The sequence below is a fragment of the Drosophila hydei genome, unplaced genomic scaffold (assembly GCF_003285905.1).
Source record: "Drosophila hydei strain 15085-1641.00,03,60 unplaced genomic scaffold, DhydRS2 tig00000172-arrow-pilon, whole genome shotgun sequence".
In the NCBI taxonomy this organism is placed as follows: Eukaryota; Metazoa; Arthropoda; class Insecta; order Diptera; family Drosophilidae; genus Drosophila; species Drosophila hydei.
In genome coordinates this window covers 4687949-4708876 of record NW_022045682.1, presented here as the reverse complement: position 1 = coordinate 4708876, position 20928 = coordinate 4687949, and the positions used below count along the sequence as shown (strand labels likewise).

The window sequence follows — 20928 nt, the reverse complement described above, 5'->3', positions numbered from 1 at the left end:
TTCGCTATAATCTATTTACAAATGCATTCTATAACTATGTTTAATTTATTGCAGGTAGAACAAAATAAATGTAGATTTCTTCTACCGAGCCTTCAAAAAGAAGTCCCGTATACGGTGTGGCACTTCAATCCTTTTAGTAATGGGATATATTATTGCTGTCCAATCAGAGTGCATTGGAACCCTCAATTCACTAATTGGCAACGACTTCAATCCTGTAGCAAATTGTTAACGCGTTCTATATCAATAGAATAGTCAGATAGATTCTGTATTTGGTTTACAACAGGCAGAAAAGATGAAAGAGGAGTCCGGAATCTTGCGGATCTTGCCTTAAAATGGTAATCCTGTACTTGATGGGGGCTTCTTGCTGGCAATTCTCACTGCCAGCGGAGATTGGCAATTGGGTTGCTTGTACTGGCGCCTCTTTAGCAGCTCCTTCTGTATGTCGCAGCCCAGCTTGCGGATGGGCAGCGCCGTAATATCATCCAGCAGATTCTCACGGGCATAGCGCAGCGTATTTTCTATCAGCTCTTCGATGTTGATGGCACGTGGATCTATCATGGGCTCGCGCTCCAGTATGTCCACAATAATTCGTATCGTTTCATCTGCCTGGAACTCTTCGAAAGGTAGCACCTCGATCAGCTCTTTGAATATGTGCAGCACCAGGAACTGGGTGCGATTGACCACCTCAGAGGCAGGACGACCGCAAAGCGAATCCTTTGCATGATCAAAGATGCCCGAGATCAATTCTTCGGTGTTCACATCGGAGCGTTCATAGTCAAAGACGGCAATCACCTCTTTGAAAAGCTTGCGAAGATCCTCGGCGCTGATGTGTATGAAGTATTTCTTTGGCACAATAGTTTCCAGGTGCTCCGTGATGCACTCGGCTATGCGATCCGTATACATGCCCTGGAAGTTGTACGCCGCCTGGCAAAGATAAAGCGAAGATCTTTGCGCGAATTTTCTCACGTTCTCTGCCGTTGTATGTCGGCCGAGCAGATGATTGAAGTTCTTCTGTACGATCGTGTGAACGCGATCCATGATAAACTCATCCGGCATCGGTGGCAGCATATATGCGTCCACATTGAGTATGGCAGGACATATCTCCGCATCCATCGGCAAAATCTCCGTGGTGACGACATCCGTCTGTTGCGGAAAAAGCTCGTTGATCTGCAGTGGCTTGGCTTTCAGGCGTAGCGTACAGATCTCACGTTCCAAACTCTACGTGGAGAGGGATTACCCACTAATTACATATATGATCAATGCTGTCCGAAAGTACCCACCTCGATTTGCTGCAGCAGCTGATTGTCAATGCCCATTAGCTTCTCGATGTCGTAGCTAAGATTAAGCACTTGTGGATTAGCCCATTTGTTATAATTGCGCTCCTGGATATCTAGCAGGACGTCCAACACGATCTTCTGCTCCCGCAGCACCGTCTGTATGTTCACCTTCTCCGTGTTGTTCTGCGTCTCCTGCACCAGTTCCTCCTCGCAGCGCGAGAGCTCAAGCTGTAGCACGATGAATGGAAAAGGGTTGGCAATAGCAAGTGCATGTTACAATTGACAATAGATTTGACTGAGAGTTAACGGACGACCCACCTGCCTTCTGCGCAGCTCCTTTTCGAGGGCTCGCATCTCCTCCTCGGCCGTTGTCTCCAGATCGAAGATGTAGCGTCGCAACACCTCCTCTTCCAGCTCATCCAGATTGATGATCAGTCCGAAGCGTTTCATCATGGCCTGCTTGATCTCCTCCTCCAGGCGCGTTATCTCGAATTTCATGAACTTAATATCCCGAGTCATGCGACGCAAGTGAATGAAGTTGATGCGATGCCAGCGTTTCGTAGCTAACGTCTCTTCATGCAGCTTCTCGGCACGTCGACGCAGCTCCACCAGAATGTCAGCATCGAAGAGAATGGCATTGGAGACATCCCTGTAGTCCTCGCCCTCTCGAAAATGCTGCAGCTGATCCATGCGCAGAATCGTGCTGATCTGCACCTTGTTGATCTCGTGCTGCCTGTTGCGCTGCAGAGGAAAAGGATCGTAGAAGGAAGAATTTAAGCATCCTTCACACAGACATCGGTCCGACTTACCCGAAACTCGAGCAGCGTATTCTTCTCCCGCTGGTACACCTCCTCGTGGTACTTCATTTTGGTCTGCATTTCGGCAATCTCACGACGTTTGCGCTCCACGTCACGATGGCACTCAGCCAAGGTGCGCTCGAGGGCATGACGATCTGCGCGCATTGCGAAGGACCACTCGTAGACGGAGCGATCCAAGCCGCTGGGACAAGTGGCCTCGTCCAGCCGTATTGTGGTTACGTCCAAAGAGTCAATGCTTTGAGCATCGGCGGCGCCATCCTCACTAGACGACGACGAGGAAGAGGACGAAGATGATTCTTCGTCGTCGCCATGTACACGCTTCGGCGGACGCCATTTTTTCTTGAAGATGCGTCGCAAAAAATCATAGAACTTGTGCCCTTTCACCGTGATGAGGAAGTTCTGCTGCAGTGCCACAATTTGGTCATTGAGTTTTTCTATGTTCTTGCGCAGGTCCTCCAGCTGTCGATTGGTTGCATTGATCACCAGTTGCAGCTCGTTGCGTGTGCTCATGGCGTGCTTGGCATTCATGAGTAGTTGTGTCTCGATCTCCTCGCTGTCGCGCAGTATGTAGAGCTCCTGATTGAGCGTGATCAGATAAGAAGAAAGAAACTCGGCGTTCATTTTGATATTAATGCGTTCGGACTGCAGCTTCTCCAAGGACAAATCGAACAGGCGTATCTCCTCATCGACATCGGCCAGCATAAGCAACTGCTCGACAACCAGAACGCGTAGCCAGCGATGTCTCATCTCCTGGATCAGGGGTCCGTTGCCCTCTTCATCTAACTCGTAGTAAATTGGATCTGTGTTCAAGGGTAGGCTCTCTATATACTGGAGCATTTCGGTCGGTGGCAATGTACTCGACAACTTGCTGATCTGGAGCGCCTTGAATTTGATCTGCTCACGCATTGCCGCGTTGGCGTAGTTATCCATATCGTAAAGACTAACTTGCGAGACGGTAACTTGTGGGGTCTTTGCGGCTATTAGCTCGTCAACGGTAACATCCAAGCTGAGTATATCATCCACGTTAATACCGCAACCGGGCGTAAAGTGCTCGATGAGATTCGTCTCTGGATACTCGTTTTCGATGTCAATCTCATTGATCTGCCGCATGTTCATACGATTCGTCTCCGGCAGATATTGGTGTATTTGCTGTAATCGTGTACGACGCTTGGCGATGTTGTGCATTATCGCCTTTTTGCGTTCCCTCAGCGATCTCACCCGATGGTTGTACTTGTCGAGCATATTGAAGTATTCCTCTCTGCATTTAACAATCTCAATATACTTGGCCGTCAGGTTATCCGTGGTCTTTGGCTCATATTCGTCACCAATCTTTAGCTTATAGTCACCCAGATTTCGCATTGCGGCCGCTATCTCGGCATCGTCGTCGGGATGATTGCGATTCGGATCGGGCTTCTGGCGCTCCAGCTTCTCCCAATCGAATATGCGGCGCACCTCGTACATTTGCCTATCTCGATAGCGATGCAGCAAACGCATCATCTTTCTGCTAAAACGTGGCGTAATTGCCTGTGGCTCTCGGCCAAAGAAGAACGTCTCAGTGGGTGGTACGCCCATTATATCCTCCTTTTCGTCAGAGGCTACCATTTCGGTAAAGCTGCACAATGATGAGGAACAAGTTTTAATGGGGTTTACTTAAAGAAAACACTGTCGGTTTACAGATAGAACTAGCCATCTAGACGGGAGAAACTAAAAGTATTCCTTCCTTAAAAAATTATGTTAACAAAGAATAAATAACTTTTAGTACAGGGATTTCGACAGGAAACATAGAAAAAACCCATGAAGGAAGGCAACTAGAAGGAACCAAAATAAATAGATAAGGAAACGTGGAAAATAATCTTTAAAATAAACAAGGATATCAATATCTAATATAGAATAAAAAAAATATATATGAGACAGGAATAACTTCAGTAAAGGCAACGATGGCAAGAAGGAAGGAACGAGTAAAGGAAGTTAAAATTTCTCCCATATACGGAGAAGTTCAGTTTAAATGAATAAGTATACAGTTATAGAAGAGGTGCTCAAATTGTAAGTATTTAACTGGATAGTCTTACACTTCGGGCTGCTCTGGCACAAGCACTTCGCTTTCCCCGCTGCTTGTTTGTGTGATAAAAATTTAAATATTTTAGGATTACAGAAGTGGAGTTGAAGTTAGTAATTGGAGCATGCTTACCGCATATCGTGTTCCATCCTAAGCCGTTCCTCAATGTCGCGCTTGATTTGCTCAAAGTCCTCGCCCAAAGCCTCCACGCGAAATGTGCATACGGGATCTATGTTGGCGCTGTGGATTTCGATATAGCATTGCTTGACTGAAGGTCTTAAGAGATTTGAAGGAACTCACTAGAGCGGCGTAACAGTAAAGGGTATATGCTCCAAGCACTTGAGAAAATGATTGTAGAGCTTCTGGTGACCGACCTGGGCAACCTCCAGATCATAGGCGAGATCCTCACGCACATCGTCAAGCTCGGCCTGCAGCTCGTCCCGGATTTGTTGCGTGATGCGCGGATCAAGCAGCAACTCTTTGTCCGACACACGTAAGCCTGGTGGTAGCTCATCATTCTTCTTGATGATGTCGAAGTATGTGGACTGCAGTAACCCAATCTTGGCTAGAACATCACGATCGTGTGCCTCGGCTGCTTCCTGCTGACGTTTTAGCTCCGCATTGATCTTTACCTGCTCCAGCGACGGCTCCTCCGGATCGGTAATGTCCTCCACAGTTCTTGGACTGGGCAAGCCCGGCAACTTCGACCACAGTGAACTGCGAACATACTTCGGCCCATTCCACTTGTACAGAAAGATGTTGCCGTCGAACCCAATGGTGACCAGATATTCGCCATTGTAGCTGCTTAATATAGCAGGAATGGTGCCTTTGAGGGCATCGTGCATCGGATACGTGCGATAGTCGGACAGATCTGTGAAGTTCTCCGAATTTATGTGATTAATGCGGAGGCTGCCGTTCATCAGACCAAACAGAATGAACTCTTCGCTAAAGAATGGAGAACGAGCCAATTAGAGTGGCGATACCTTACTCTTAAGTTGACTTACAGGATGTAGTAGCAGTGTATTTCAATGTCGTCCGCATCCGCAATCAGCGTGCAGTACTTTGGCTCCGGACTGTCAAAGTCAAGCTCATAGAGGTAGCCGGCATCGTAGCCCGCCATGGAGACCCAGATGGTATTGCGTTCCGTGTAGCGCAGCCAGATGACGCGATTGGGTATGGCGGGTATGTGGAGCGGCTCCTCCTCTTCCTCTGGTTCCGAATCGGCCAGTGCGCTTTCCAAATCGATTTGTAAGCCAGGATTCGCCTTCTTCAGCTTTTCGATTTCGCGTAGCTTACGCTCCTTTTTCTTATCCTTGCGCTTTTTAATCATCTCGCGCCTCAAGTCCCGCCGTATGCGACTCTTCACCGAGACGAAGCGGGTGCTGCGCAAGCGACTCGGGTCCGTGATATTGTAGCTCAGATATGTCTCCGCTGCGGTTACATTCACGCGTATGTTATACTCATAGACCTCGCCGGTCACGCACCCACACAGCACCACCGAGGACTCTTGCTGGTGCCAGTGGAAGCAATTGGGCACGGCCATAAATTCCACAAAGCCAAGCGGGTTCAGCTGGACCAACTTCTCGGCATCGTTGCTCAAACGATAGATGAACATGGTTTTGTCCTTCGCTCCACTGACCAAGAGTGTGCTAATACGGTTCACCCCCAGGCAGGTGATGGGCGCTGTGTGTGCCTTGTAGGCGCGTATCAGCTGAATGGACGCCTTGTTCGGATTGCTGAGATCGAGAAAGAGCTGTCGCAGTATGCCGTCTTCAAATCCAGCAATCAACTCTGTGCCAAAGCTGGATATCTGCGAGTCGAGCCAAAGTATGTCCACACCATTCGAGGCGAACTGTTTGTCCAACAGCAACTTGCGTCGCTCGAAATCATAGACGAAGAGCTTGCCAGTCTCGGAGAGGGCTAAGAGATGAGGCGATATGGCTGACATTTGGGCAGCCAGCACGCGTCCGCCCACGCAGGAGTAGATCTGCTTGGGTGGTCTCGGCACATCAAAGGTATTGATATCGCAGAACCAAATTCCGCCCAGTCCATCCTGAGCATAGTACCCGAAATCTTTTTTATCAAACGGTTTGATTTTCTGCATGGCGCGCAGCTCGACGTTGGAGATTTTGAACTCATAGATGGGATCGATTTCGACAAAGAGATCGTCTTCCGGCGGATCGGCCAAGTCCACTGTTTCCCAATACCAGACACGCACGTAGCCATCCATGCCAACGGTTGTGACCTCTCCATTCGACATGGTGATCCGTGTGATGGGCTTCGTATGGCACGGCTTGCGACCCTTGCGACAGACCTCGAATTTGATGAGACCTGCTTCCCATAGGAGAATATTGCCCCAATCACTGCCCGAGATGACATTCTCATCGGGCAGCATATACATCGCACAGATGTCACTAAAGTCCGTTTTGCCAAACCGTCCCAGATCTCCTTTCAGCTTTAAGCCCGTAAACGTGTTAGCCATCTTCCAGAACTTAATATGGCTAAGACCGGCGGAGCACAGCAAAATAGGATTATACTCGGAGAAGTGCACATAAAGTATATTGCTCTGAAACGATTTGGCACGCAGTACCACCTCCGCCTGCTGCCAGCGCCAAATGGTGATAATGAAGTCCGGATAGCCAGCCTGCGACGCGAAGAGGTCGCCGGTCGAATTGTAGGAGCCGGCAGTGAAGCAATTTTTGGCTGCATTCAAGAGTTTTGTGTGGATATCGTGAGAGGGATACGAGTAGATGAAGATCGTTGGCTTGGGTCCATTTTCACCAACAGTAAAGAGATGACTAAACTCGGGACGTTCATTTTTCTGCAGGAGTATAAGCCAGAGGTGACATCTATATATCTTTGACTGAACTACTTACGGCAATAAAGCCAATGCCGCAGCCAAAGACGGTCTCGCGAAAGGTCACCTCGCCCTTTGAGATGCTAAAGTAATGCAAGAAGTTGCCGGATGCAAAGAGCAATGTGTCATCATCTACCGAAATCAGATTAAACAGACGCTTGCAGTCGTAGCCAAAGGAGTGTCTAAGCAAAGATTGAAAAGCAATCTAGTAAATACGTCAATTGAGCTCTATAGATGCTGCTTACTCGAGTGTGATGATGTCCTGCATAAAGGACACATTGTAATCGTCATTAAGATCCTCCTCCTCACCATCCGCCCCCGTCAGGTCCGCATTTTCGCCTATTGAGCCGTCCATGCCTTTCGATATATATTTTGTTTATCCTATTTGTTTTTTGAGTCAATTCAAAAAGTTTTCTCGACTAATGTTTCAGGTGGTTGCCAAGGCAGTTGGTTGAAATGGATTAGCTACAAATATGTGGGCATGCGCAAAGGACGTTGGCATTGCGTGCATGCTTAAGACTATTAAAGCATATTTTAGTTAAGCTTAACTGAAAAGTAACTTGTTTAGTTTTGAAACGACAAACCCTTATCGCCTGAGCTCTATTAACTGCTTTTTTTACCCTATAGCAAAAAGGAAATTTTCATCTAAACTGAACTCATTACATCTTAGGTTTATCTTGTATTCAATTTAAATATATTTTATAGACTTGATCTGAATCTGACATCTTAAATTCTGCTTTTTGCAAATTTCCGGGTTCGAATCTCATAAAGGGAAAAATTGTCAAAATCAAATTTTAAATGTCTAAAAATAATTAAAATCTAGTTTACAAACTATATAATCATCACTACAACAATATTTATATAAAACTCTAATTTTCATTTACAATCAATAATAGCCATAGGCATATTTCCAAATTTATTTATAGATTTATTAACTCTTATAATTAAATAAATAAAATTTTGCAAAATATATCGAGTACAACCGAACCATCAAAAGATTAGGTCCTTAAATGCATCATCATCATCATCTTCATTGAAAAATGCAGCTATATCCTTTTCGCTATCCACGGTTGAGGGTTTCTCCTTCTCGCTGCTGGAAATGTTCTCTTTGACTGGTGCCTCAGCTGAGCTTGGCTCCAATTTGGCTGCTGCAGCTTTGTTTGGCGAAAAATACTGATCAATCTTGCTCGACTAAAATCAATAAATGGCATTAGTTAAAGTTAGTTTAATGAGAGTTAAACGCTTACAGTTGTCGGCGCTGCTGTGTGCGTGGCATGCTGTAAGTCCTCGGCAAAAATTCCCACTTTGCTAAGCACCTCCTGCTTATTCTTTAACATATTCCAAATGGTATCATCAGCTGTCTGATTAGCCATGAGATAGCGACAGACCACAGGTTTCGTCTGGCCAATGCGATGTGCGCGACTCTCGGCTTGTGCCAGGGTCTAGAAGGCAGCAAATAAGAACATGAAGAAAGTTAAAGTGGATTAGAGTTTGATTTGGAGCATAGACATACGCTAGGGTTCCAATCGAGCTCTGCAAATACAATAATTTCCGCTGCCGTTAGCGTGATGCCCGAGTTGCACGCTTTCAGCGATAGGACTGCAGCCTTGCAGCTGCTTTTCTTTTGAAAGGTATCCACATAGTCGGCTCTCACATCGCTGCGGGTTTGTCCATCGATGCGAATGAAGGACACTTTAAGAGCACTTAGACAATCACTTATAGCATCCATCATAATGCGATGGTGTGCAAAGATGATGAACTTCATCTTTTCTTTAATCAAAGTTTTTAAATATGCGCTGCATGGTTGGAAGATATAAAGAGAGATTAGTCCAAAGCAGCGACTGTCGATGGACTCGCACTATTTACCAAACAGCCCTTGTTTTCACCTCTGCTGTGCGCGCATAGAAACGCAAGAGAAGCTCCTCGCGAGATTTGCCTTTGGCCTTTTGCAGCTCGTTGTTGAGCTCATTACAAGTAGTTTTTTCAGCATCATTTGTCCAAATCAAAGCGGGATCAAGCACAACTGTTTCACTGCAAAAACAACCATTGATTAGATTCTTAAAGTTAATGTAATTAGAGATTATAAATATTGGAATTCTTACCGATTCTTCTCGGCCAACTGTGGCAGCACCTCCGCCTTGGTTCGCCTTATCATATATTTGAGCATTAAGATCACCTTTAGCTCATCTAAATTCGACTGGCCATTGGCATCCCAGCCAAAATGGGATTGCTTGCCGTCACAATAGCGGGAAGCTGACAAAGGTAGAAGACAATTACCAAAGAGATATATAAATAAATAGATTAGCTAGACTTACTGTACTCCATAAAGTTCATAAAGCGACTGTCCACGAGTTGAATCTGTGTGAAGAGCTCCAGGGGTCGCGAGAGAGCAGGCGTGCCAGAGAGTAAGATAACACGCTTAGCCTGATCTGCCAGCCTCTTGGCCACGGCTGTGCACTTGGCTTTGCCATTCTTTAGAGTGTGTGATTCATCGTAGATCACGCAGCCAAATTTTCGCTCCATTAGCTTATCCATATGGCGTTCCATCATGTTGTAGCTGGTTATCAAAATCTTGGCGTCCACTACATACATATTGTTGTTGGTCAGCAACTGGATACAGTGCACCGGCACGGAGGGAAGCAGTTCTGTTATATGTTTTGCCCAAGCGTCGCGTGTGCTGGCCGTCGTGCAGATGAGTAATGGCCAATCTTCCTTGAAATAGTCCGCTATAGCTAAAGCCTGATAGGTCTTGCCCAGGCCCATTTCATCGCAGATCATGACGCGTCCCTGTTGAGCTATCGCGAAGCTGTGAGAGAGAGAAAAGTGGTTTACATATTTTGAAGATAATCTTTGTGATTGTAGCGTAACTTTCTTACCACACACCCTCCTCCTGGAAGGGCATCAGCATTTCGACCAGCTTCTCTTCAATGGACGCCAAAACGCTTCTTTCTATGGGCTTTGCCTGTCGCTTGCACAGGTCAATAACTTTCTTAGGTATGCTACCAATAACCACATGCGGTTTAAGATCTCCGACATGCTGCTGCAGCAGCTGGTAGTCCTTGAGATCAAAATCCCAGATACGTGTTTGGGCATCATACGATTTACTTGGCATATTCTTAAAGACTTCAATTAATTGTTGATGAAAGCCAGAAGGTACAACAGCAAAACGCTGCGCACTTATCAAATATATTTTACAGTTGATGGATTTGGTAAAAACAGACGCCAGCGGCTGCTCCTTCTCCGGACTAAGTGTGAGGCTGGGTCTGTTTGCGCCATTGGGTCGTTGATATGGATGGGCGGCAGCGCGGCCTAATTCACGCGCACTTGTGGACTTTATAGCTTTGAGCGCATTTAGAAAAGCGGAGCTCTTGTTTTGGCTGACATTGTTGTTATTATAGTTAACTGTCTTTGTATTATTTTGAGGCGGCGATTTGTAAAAATTGGACGCGGATTTTGCGCCCAATTGTTCACTAACACTTGTTGCGGGTTTTGTGTTTGAATTTATAACTGGTGTTTGGTTTTTCTTCGCCTGCAGCTTTGCCAGTGCAATGCGCCGCTTTTCAGCTATTTCAGTAGCTGTGCAGACCGACATTTCAATACGATTAAGTTATTTATTTTTATATTTACTAATAAGCTACTCGTTGGGCAAGCAGAAAAACAAGACAAGAGCAGGGCTGTTACGATGTTTATTGGGCAAACATCTGTTTGCTATCGATAACTGGCGCGCACGATTTGAATGGTCGAACTTAAGCATATTTAAGTTGAATTTTATATTTGTTTTAGTTAGTTAGTCTATTACTCTATTTGACTATTCATTATATAGGTATTGCCATTTTCTAAATTGAATACGCTATCATGTTTAGCAGTCTTATTCTGTAGTATGGTCACTCAAATTTATCGCTCATAATGTGCACGTAACAATTAAATTCTTATCGATATTTATTGAACCTAACAACATTTCGTAATTTTATAGGTACCCGCCAAAGTTCGAAAAATATCGAACGAACCTATCGCTTGTTACTCGACCGCCACAATAATAATCGCACAAATTTGTAAATAAAATTTCATGTGTTTGGACTTAAACTTTTAAAATAAGTAATATATTCAATTAAAATAAATTAGTGAAATCAACTGCAAGGTGAATATGGTGTTCCTTTTTTCCTATAATTTATTTCAGTTCAAATATGTTTACAGCTAAGTATTTATTGCTAGTGGGATCTGCCTACAGCGCTCTCTGCTTTTTTAAATGCTAAGTTTTGATATTTTCCCCGAATTTACCTTTTTATCTTCTCTGCTTCTTTCGCTATGTTTCTTTGCTTTTCTTCTTTGCAAAGTTGGGATTGCTTTCAATACAATTGTCATTTAATTAAGATTTTTTCTATACACTATTTTTCTTTTAAAGCGGACTGTCCCTCTTTATTTATACTTCTCTATTTCGACTCTCCTCCTCCGTATGCCATCCTATTGCCCTATTCTCTCTCCCTCTCTCTCTTTCTCTCTCGTTCCCTTTCACTTTATCCTTATCTCTCGCTTTAATTGCTTTTCTATCTTCTCTCCTTCCCTGCGTCTAAGCTGCTACGCTATGTTTATTCTCTCGCTCTGTCTATCTTTCTCTCTTTCTCTCTGCCTCGCACGTTTCTTTTGTGGTATAGCTTGTTGTATTGTTTTTCCAGACACTTGTGTTGTTTCCAATATTAAGTCATAGTCTGAAATTTTGTTCAATTTTGTTCATTTCGTAACCCATTTTCCGAATACATTTGTCACCTATGCCAATGCGACATGCCAAAGTATGAAATATTTTGTCACAAATAGAAATAACCTGTCGAATTTGGTTTTTATGTGCCCGCTTTTCCGGCTGTCTTGCCGCCTTGCTGTGTCCTTTTGCATGTGCTGTCCGGTGGCAAATAGAAAATGTCAATAAAATGGAAAAACATGAAAATATTTGTTAAGCCTTCGAGTGGTAGACGTAGCTAGCAGTTGCATGCAGAGCTTTGCACCTTCCATAATTTAATTGATATTCGTCTGGCCTTGGCACACGCAGTCGCCCAGCCACCCAGCCTGCATCAGCCCAGCCCTTGGGGCTAGGCTCTGTGTTTTGTTTCATTTGCTGTTGCAGCTTCCGTCGCCGTCGTCAACTTTGATGTTGTTGCCATTTTCGATTTGATTATATTCAGGCCGCCGGTTATTTGCATTTGACGTGCTGTGCATCGCTGCATTCGCGCTATTGTCGCAATCATCGCATTAATCACAAACAAATGGCCGCACAACTGGCTCAAGGACGGGGCCACCATTCGCATTGCTCATACGCCACCGCACCGAACCACATGTCCCGGCGCGATGCAGGGCAAAATCGAAAATTGATTTACTTTTAATACCCCGCCTAGGATACATGCAGTTAAGATACTCTAACTAGATCTAGTAAGGAGTAGCACGGCGCATCGACTTCACGCGGCAAGTCATATTAACCTAACACCTAGCAGCTGCAAACAAAGTGCTCGCTAGTCAAACAGTCTCTAAGCAACAGAACTCTTTCTTTTTTTTTGTTATTTCCTTATGATTTTTGCTTGGTTCATTCTTTCTCTCTTTTTTGACACTTGCGAGCCGCTCGTTGGGCCATTTGCAATAAAATCAAATGATGCACGCATCGTAAAGCTCCTCGCGTCGCGTTTTCTATCGTCGTAAAAAGTATACGCGGCGTATACGTTATATACGAGTATTGTTGCTCGCACTTTTCAGCGTTCGCTTTACAGCCGTGCAAATCCCCTTTGCAAAACAAAAAGCGAAACACAACAAAAAAACTCCACATTGCTCAGCTGTCAGGCGGGCAGTCGGGATACCAGCCAGACATTTGTGGCTTTTTAAGCGGCATAAATGATTTTAACGTGTCTCGCAGCTCTCTAAAAATAATCATTTTCTTTGCTTCTTTTTTCGGTTTGTTGCGCCATGTGCAAAGATACCATAAAAAAATATTGCGGCTGCAAAGCACGACAAAACAACAACAAAAAAAGAGAATAGAAAAAAGAGATGGGCATGAAAAGCCGATCAGAAATATTTATGACCATTTGCTTTTGATATTTATTCAATGGCCTATCTTTTTTTCGGCGATAAGTCGCAAATAGTTTTGTGATTTTTCCCAGCGATTTTTCTAGCCTGAAAAAGGGAAAAAGCGTCAAAGTTTTAAAGCTCGCAGCATGTCAAAATAGTGAAAAGTTCCGAAATGATTTCACTCCTTTTTTCTTTCGTTTAACTTTCTTACATTTTGCTTGCCTGCAAATGCAATTCGAACTGTCAATTTAAGCCAATTTCACATTTATATAACTTGCAGCCAGTCGATGCCAGAGATGAAAACCCAAGAGACATATTTACTGCATATAATATATATACTAAATTTAGATAACGCAAGCTAACAGTAGATTGAAGAAAATCGTATTACAGACAATATATCTATATACATATATCTTATAGAGGGCATAAGACGGCCTAGCAGTCAGCTAAGTGCATCTTATTCCTAATTGCTTAAGAGTTATTTTCAGCAATTTGATTGACTTTTCGATATACCCTGTTTAAAGAGTAAGAAAAAGGTATATTGGCTTTAGGCAAATGTGAACTTAGACTGAAACTTTTTGAAATCAAGAACTGTATTTCCATATAAATATCTTATAAACGGCAATTCTAGTTCAATTGAATGAATAAGTTCATATTTGAACTAGTTCACTTAGTTCAGCAGCTTGTGAACGGCACAATTTCAAATTTATTAAGTTATTATTCATTTCATATGCACTAGTTCTGCTGATGAACCAGTTCGTAATTATTAATCATGAACTATTCGTATTGCAGAACTTTTCTCTCGTGCCGTCGCTCAATAGAACGCATTGTTTATGCACAGCTGAGCCACTAAATGGAACATAAGCTGAACAAAGCTTTAAGATAATGGAATAATGCCTGAACAATTGAGCTGCTGGACAAAGGCCTTGTGCCTGACGAACTGATTTATATCGTTCATTGAACACTGAATCAGTTCATTTTCACCACTTTTACAATGTAGCTTACTTGGCGCAATCAATATGCTCATTAGTTATTTATCTCTATTGATGTATGCTCTTCAGATTGATATCATTCCTTGCAGTTTGTTAGCCACTTAATCTAAGTCAGGCTTAAGCCAATTTTGATGCTGCTTATTAGCTGCAGCACCCTGTTTTCTGGTCATCCTGTTTACAGGTTTTAGTTTCTTCCTTTTTTTGGAGGGGCCAATGCTGAAGATTCGCTCAGCATGTGTTGTTGGCAGAAGAAGGACCATTTATTATTGCCTTTCCATTTTTGTACAAGGTCACGCTGCCCGCTGCACTCGCCATTTTGTCTCCGGACGCAGCGCCATTTTGGAATGTGACGGCCATTAGGTTGCATAAAACGCTGTAATGGCATTGTTTTTGCATTCCGCATTTAATATTTAACACCCACTTTAAAGGCTTTGCCACTTAGTTGACTAAAAATTATTGCAATGCATTTCACATTTCACGTTTCACATTTTGCATTTTGCATTTCACATTTGCTATTTGGCATTTGGCATTCCGAATTTTTGCGGTTTTCATGCATTTTAATTGTTGCGATTAATGCTAACTCTTTCAAGGCTCTTCTATGGTTAAAATATATTATAATGTGTAGAAACTGCAAATAACTGTAGTTATTTATCAACAACGCTTTATATACTCGATACAATTGCAAATGCATATATAGGGTATATTAGTTTTGTCCACATTTCAGGCAGAAGAAGGCGGCACTCACTTCATATATATAAAATATTAGAAAAGAATCATTTAATATATGGCTGAATCATGTTGGTCTGCTTATTTAACTTTTATACATAATCTTTATTAACTTTGCCATAAAACCGATAAAAATCGATTCAAATTTCAGTTATTTAATCATATGTTATACGTTATAGGATCAAAAGAATAACGAACTATTTCGACAACGTTTTACTCAGTTCGGGTATCTGTAAGTCGTGTACTTCCGCCAACAGCGCTCTTACGTGTTAGCTATGCAAATGCTGTGCTTAACATATTCTGTTAGGAGCCAATCGTTAAATATGCAAAACTTGAGCCTATGGAAAATTGTTTAAATTCCATTTAAACTATTCAAATTGTTTTTATTACTAAAAACGCAACAATAACGTTTAAAATGAAACTGATTATGCAGACTAGATTAAAAAAAAAACGACAAAGACAAACTAAGCAATAAATTTGAAATGCATTGCATTTAAGCTTAAAATATGCAATGAATAATCGAATGTGTTAATACGCATGCAAATGATATATAAATATAAATCATAAAACTCTTTCAATTATCATAAAAATACCATATTTTATGGTAATTATTTTTAAACACCCATTTATTAATTATTTTTCGCACTTTCAGCTAATTTCTCTCAGAGCATAGCACAAAAAAAGAAAAACAAATGTTAAAGCATTTGAAAGCCATTTAATATATTTGACTTTATGCGCGGCATTGTCCCCAAAATATCACACAAACCATATGTTTACCTATGTATATATATATATATACATATATATATAGAATTTTCAAATACAAATTCGCAAATAAATTAAATATAAAAGCAGTCGCACGTGTATAAACAATTACAATCAGATACACATTCGTATATATATATATATATATATATATATATATATATTTTAACAACAATGCGGAAGCGTGCAAAGACCTGTTAATTATTTAAAGCTCCAAATGGGCGCTGCCCTGCCTTCAGCTATTTGTTCGCATTCGCTGAACACATTTTCAATTAACAGAAGGAAAAAAAACAATTAAGGATGTTGCAGTCGAGCATAAGCGACTTTGTTATACGCGCTACTTGACTATGGGAGGAATATGTACATTTAAATTGCAGAAGACTGTGGGAAACAGATCAAGATGAATTGTAGCTCTATAAACTGAAGTCCTCCTTAGACCAGCTTAAGCTTGAGTTTATTCTCCAAGTTTCAGTCTCTAGCTTCTGTAGGGTATAAATTGTTTGAGTCGCAAAAGACAGCTAAACGAACACAAAACCAATATACTCCTTTAACTTTGTGAACGTGCATGAACAACACCCATTTGACACCCCGTGTAAACATACATACATACAAACGCTCTTACATATACACTCACACAGAGTTGTATACACGCACATCGCCTGCTTTGATTTGTTTAATTAAATTATACTCAGACAAAAGCCTTCAATCATTCACAGTTTTCCAATCATTCATTGGCTCATTCACGCGCAACGCAAACAAATATCGATATGCAGCTCTGCATTTGTTTGCTAACATATACATATATACATGTGCCAACATATGTGTCTGTATCTGTATCTGTGTGTGTGTTAGCTAGAAGTGCTTGAAGCCCTCACATGTCCATACGTTGAGTTGGCTGTTAGCATTGAGTTGAGTTAGGCTTCAGCTGCATGTACAAATAATGCGTTCAGCTGTGTATATAATACCCTTAAGTTTTTTGAGGGCATAGCTGATAGACAGAGAGAGCTTTGCTGTACTCTAATCTTGAATCAATCAACTAGTTTATGCTTGGCTTATAAGAAATTCAGTTTCGAGTTCTTCCTGTTGGTGTACTTTAATTTTCAGTCTATCTGTTCGTCAACCAATCAATCAATCAAAAAAATTACTTAACTTCGACTTGGATCAAAATTATTATCATTGCAAAATTTAGTTTGCTTTGATCAATCAGTCAATCAATCAATAAAACTGCACAAAGTATCATATTTGGTTATCAAAGTTTCACCTGCCTAATTACTAATTGACTTTAATCAAAAATATTTCAGCACAATCAAATTTGATTGATTATACAGTTCACTCAGTCAATCAATCAATCAATTATTTAGAATAAATTGCTTTGTTTGCTTATAGAAATTTCTGCTAATCTAGAATGTTTAAACAGAATTAAATTTGGTTGCTTATACTGTTCGCTCAGTCAATTAATCAATCCATCAATCCATCAATCAATAGATTAAATATTCTTTGCTATCAAATTTTCTCATGCCCATTTAACAATTCTTTTTAATCTAGAATACTGAATCAGAATTTAATTTAATTGTTTACACTATTTAATCAGTCAATCAATCAATCAATCAATCAATCATATTGTACAGCCTGTTTCGTTGGGTATTGAGACTTTACCACGTCAAATTATGGAAAAGTTATCGTTGCAAAACACAGTTTTATTTGCTTATACTGATAAATCAGTCAATCAATCAATCAATCAATGTAGTCTGATAGAATCTTCAAAGTTTCGCATGCCCAGTTATATTTATTATTTCAGCTTCAACTCTCCAGTTAGTTACTGGGGCATTCATTGAGAAGGACATTCAGAGTTCCGCGGGCCCAGTTATACATTAATTACCGCCTTGATTGCTGCATTCAGATTTATTTGCTTATAGCCAAACGGAATTTAGCCATGATTGAGTGCGCATAGGGTGTGCACTGGGCCGTTAATTAATGCAGGGAGCAGCTATCTATTGGCAATTGAACTGAAAGTGAAGAGAAGGGAAGGCAAGTCCGAAATATGATCATTACAGGCTAATTATGGCCATAGGCAGCAGTAGCTCCCTTGGCTAATTACCAACACTTGTAAATAATGTCGAGCAGCTGTAAAGTTCTTTGTTCGCTTTTTTCCGCTTTCACTTTCACTCCCGCTTACTTTTTTTCACTCATCAATTTCCTTGCATGTGGATGTCCTATGTGCTTAGTGGTTCAATGAAACTTTCACTCAAGTACGGCTCATCCGCTCAATGTGAAGCGTTAAGCATATATTTACACGCTAACTTGGCTGGCACTTTGGCTAAGTAAGTTCTCAAATTGACACATTTTCTTTACAGTTTCTTCGAGATTCGCTTTAGTTTCTTTATTTTTTTTCGGGGTTGAACAAAGGAAAGTCATTAGAGATTGATGCACAAAAGGAATTTTCTGGCTACATGCTTTCCGCATTATTGAAAACTTACCCGTAAGCAGCGCTGCAATTAACAATGCCAGCAACAACCAGAACACAAACAACAACAAGAACAACAACTACAAAAAATAACTACAGAAGACAGTTGCAATTTTTGATGCTACCAACAAAGTGGATTTTATGCCAACGGGACTTGAGGCACATGCAAGTTTTATGCAAATGGCATGTCGAGTCCTGGGAAATGGACAAAAAAGACACGTTAATGAGGGAAGAACAACTGACAGATACCCTGTGCCCAGAACTGTTTTAGCTGTGTTTAAAACGTTAGACTTAAATTAATCGATAAGGAAGGAGACATAGGTAAAAAGAGTAAAGTCGAGATTGAAGGGTAAATAGAGAGAGAGAGAGAAAGAAATAGGCAAAAAGAGAGAGGGAAAGAGATACAGAGAGAGAAAGAGAGGCAGACAAAGGAGATATAAGGAGGTATAGAGATAGAGAGATAGAAAGAGGGAGAGCTAAAGAAGTTGTGTGAGAGAGAGAGAGAGAGAGAGAGAACAAAAGAGATGAGGTGGCGGATCGTCTATAGAATCAACTTTTTACATCGATATTTAAATTAAAAGTAATTAAGTGAAAGCCAGTCTTTTAAGCTTAAATTAAATTAATTAATTAAATTTAATCGATAAATATCGATTACACTAAAATTCAAGCAAGCAGTTACACAAAGCTGAAGCATTCCAGCCTCAGCTTTCACATTGTTTCTTCACAGTCAGACACCATTGTAGCCTTTACACGCACTGCTTGCAGGGTATTGAAAAAGGATAAATTACTTTTAAAGTGCACAGGCAATGTGCGAAGGCAGGCTCGTTGAACTTTCCCTTGGTTCTAGCGCCTCCTCATCGGCCCAGATGCAAATTGGCTTCGAAACATTTGCCTATTTTTGGCACTCTGATGACTTTCTGATTTGCTTACGAAACAACTTTTTGTACTCGTTTCTTTATTTTCCTTCTTTTTTTTAAAGCAAGTTTCGAGTGTTTTTAGGCGCTTTTTGTTGCCAGCTTGTTTATTATTTGTTAATTGAAATGTTGCAAAAAGTTACGCATGTGTCTGAGCATAAAGCTGAAGCGACAAAGGGAACGGGCCAAGTGTTGCTAGTACTTGGCCTGCCTGATTGAAGGCTGTGCTGTGCTGTGCAGGGCAATTTGCCTTTTGCCATTTGCCACTCCCACATCTAATGTCTAAATCATTGCAGACCAAAAAGGAACAGCAACAAAAAGGAAAAAAAATTGGCTTACTTCACAAACGAGGTGAAACAAACAGCAATAACTAGGTGGAAAAAGTTGGAAACTGCGTATGAAAGCTTAATGCTCTATATATCTTAATGCTCTATATATCTAGAAGCTGTCTATGTGTACTCTATCTATTTATACTCTATTAATATTAGCTTTATATATTTAAATTTTATCTATAAATAAAATTTCCAGCTATACTTTATCTTTCTCTTAACAATCTATCTCTGAAGATATAACCTATATATTTTTAATCTGTCATACTCTAGCCATACTCTATCTATGAAAATATTCGCTCTCCTGAGCTATATACCCCATGTCTTTAGACATGGAACTTCTAGCTTCTTGAACTATTTTTCATAAATTTGCAGCTTTATGACCGAGCTAAGCTACCTCATTTTAGGGTATTACAAAATTATGAAAAACAAACAAGCAGTCCAAGTTATTAGACGAGTTCAGATTTAGTGCTGAGGTTAACATTTTGCTTAGGTGTGGCACGTAGCACGCTTTGAGAGACTCTCTAAAAATAGCGCACAGGGCAGCACAAAAAAAATCAAAGAGTTTGCTGCAAGTATGTGTGTGCGTGTGTGTGCGTGTGTCGTGGCTAGCTCGGGTCTTCAGACTGTGGATTTTGGCCCTGTTTTGGTTTGTGTAACTATTTTCTATTCATTTATGCATTTTGGCAATAAAAATTTCATTTTTTGCTTAACTAAGTGAAACGAAAAGGTTAAACGGAAGGAGACGTAGTGAGAGAGCAGCACGGGAAGAGAAGTTGAAGCAGTAGCAGGAACTAGTTCCAGGACACCGTCTCTGGCACTGAAAGGACTTTTTTATCTTGGGCGCTGCTGTTTGGCCAAGTGTTCCATAGTATATCCGACTGTCTGTCTGGCAGTCCCTTCGTCCGTCCCTCTGTTTGTTCGTCTGTTCGTTTGTCTCTTCCATTGCCTAGATAACGTTTCCGTCTGTCTGCTGGCCCTTTTTGTGTGTTCTGGTTGTTGTTCCCTGTTTGTTCGTGTTGTTTGCAAACATTTTTTAAATTGTTTGCTGTAATTTGTTTCCGGCCAACGGCGAATGGCAAATGGCAAATGGCCGCAACGCCATTTTGTGGATGGTGGCGTATACCACGTAGCGCTCCAGTAAACCCGCAGCCCACAGCACAGAGCCGAAGCGCCGCCCACTCCTTTTTTTGTTCGTCCTGCAACCGCAGCTGAATTTGCAGCTTTGCTCGTTTTATTATTATTAAAAAATTATAATTTAAATATATATATGTCTGCTTTTTACATATCATTTCCATGCATACATTTTTTTCGTGATTCTATAGATAAATGAGTAAAAAATTGGGTATTTAGTTTTGTGTGCCTGGGTATGTAACAGGAAGAGAAGAAAAAGTTGAATGTGTGTGAATGCAGTAGAGTAGATAGAAGTAAGCTGGCATATTTGATATATTGTGTTAGTGTGCAGGAAAAACTATGCTCTGGCACGCTCAACTATAATACTTTAATATCTGGCACGTTTCAACTCCTCTTTCGGCAATAAAAATAAATAAAACTAGAGTATTTGTCAGGGTATCTTTTAGCCTATCACATTCCACTTCTGGGCTCTATTTATTTATTTTTTTTGTTGCTTAGCACGTTTCTCCCCCTTTTTGGGCAACAGCTGCAGCCATATCCTGGAACCCGAA

General features: G+C 41.4%; 2 protein-coding genes across 2 annotated transcripts; both read right to left on the bottom strand.

Annotated features, from left to right (window-relative positions):
* Positions 1–54: 54 nt before the first annotated feature.
* LOC111603530 (cilia- and flagella-associated protein 44) lies at positions 55–7455 on the bottom strand. Its single transcript, XM_030223418.1, has 9 exons — positions 7254–7455; positions 7028–7190; positions 5156–6972; positions 4452–5096; positions 4284–4391; positions 2087–3707; positions 1596–2018; positions 1281–1505; positions 55–1218 (listed from the first exon to the last, which is right to left on the bottom strand). The coding sequence occupies exons 1-9, from the start codon at positions 7361–7363 to the stop codon at positions 328–330; spliced, it is 6003 nt and encodes a 2000-aa protein (XP_030079278.1). The 5' UTR covers positions 7364–7455; the 3' UTR covers positions 55–327.
* Positions 7456–7985: 530 nt separating this feature from the next.
* Positions 7986–10685, bottom strand: LOC111603528 (SWI/SNF-related matrix-associated actin-dependent regulator of chromatin subfamily A-like protein 1). The gene is made up of 7 exons (XM_023321160.2): positions 9885–10685; positions 9324–9814; positions 9111–9261; positions 8875–9039; positions 8522–8804; positions 8256–8450; positions 7986–8199 (listed from the first exon to the last, which is right to left on the bottom strand). The coding sequence occupies exons 1-7, from the start codon at positions 10598–10600 to the stop codon at positions 7999–8001; spliced, it is 2202 nt and encodes a 733-aa protein (XP_023176928.2). The 5' UTR covers positions 10601–10685; the 3' UTR covers positions 7986–7998.
* Between the last annotated feature and the right edge of the window lie 10243 nt (positions 10686–20928).

Excerpts from the sequence above, each read along its gene's own strand:
- LOC111603530 (XM_030223418.1), bottom strand. The coding sequence starts at position 7,363 with ATGGACGGCTCAATAGGCGAAAATGCGGACCTGACGGGGGCGGATGGT. Across the intron at positions 3,708-4,283 it reads AGGATGGAACACGATATGCG|CTTTACCGAAATGGTAGCCT; the intron begins GTAAGCATGCTC and ends ATCATTGTGCAG. Across the intron at positions 1,506-1,595 it reads AGGAGCTGCGCAGAAGGCAG|CTTGAGCTCTCGCGCTGCGA; the intron begins GTGGGTCGTCCG and ends ATCGTGCTACAG.
- LOC111603528 (XM_023321160.2), bottom strand. The coding sequence starts at position 10,600 with ATGTCGGTCTGCACAGCTACTGAAATAGCTGAAAAGCGGCGCATTGCA. Across the intron at positions 9,262-9,323 it reads TATGAACTTTATGGAGTACA|CTTCCCGCTATTGTGACGGC; the intron begins GTAAGTCTAGCT and ends TACCTTTGTCAG. Across the intron at positions 8,451-8,521 it reads AGCTCGATTGGAACCCTAGC|ACCCTGGCACAAGCCGAGAG; the intron begins GTATGTCTATGC and ends GCTGCCTTCTAG.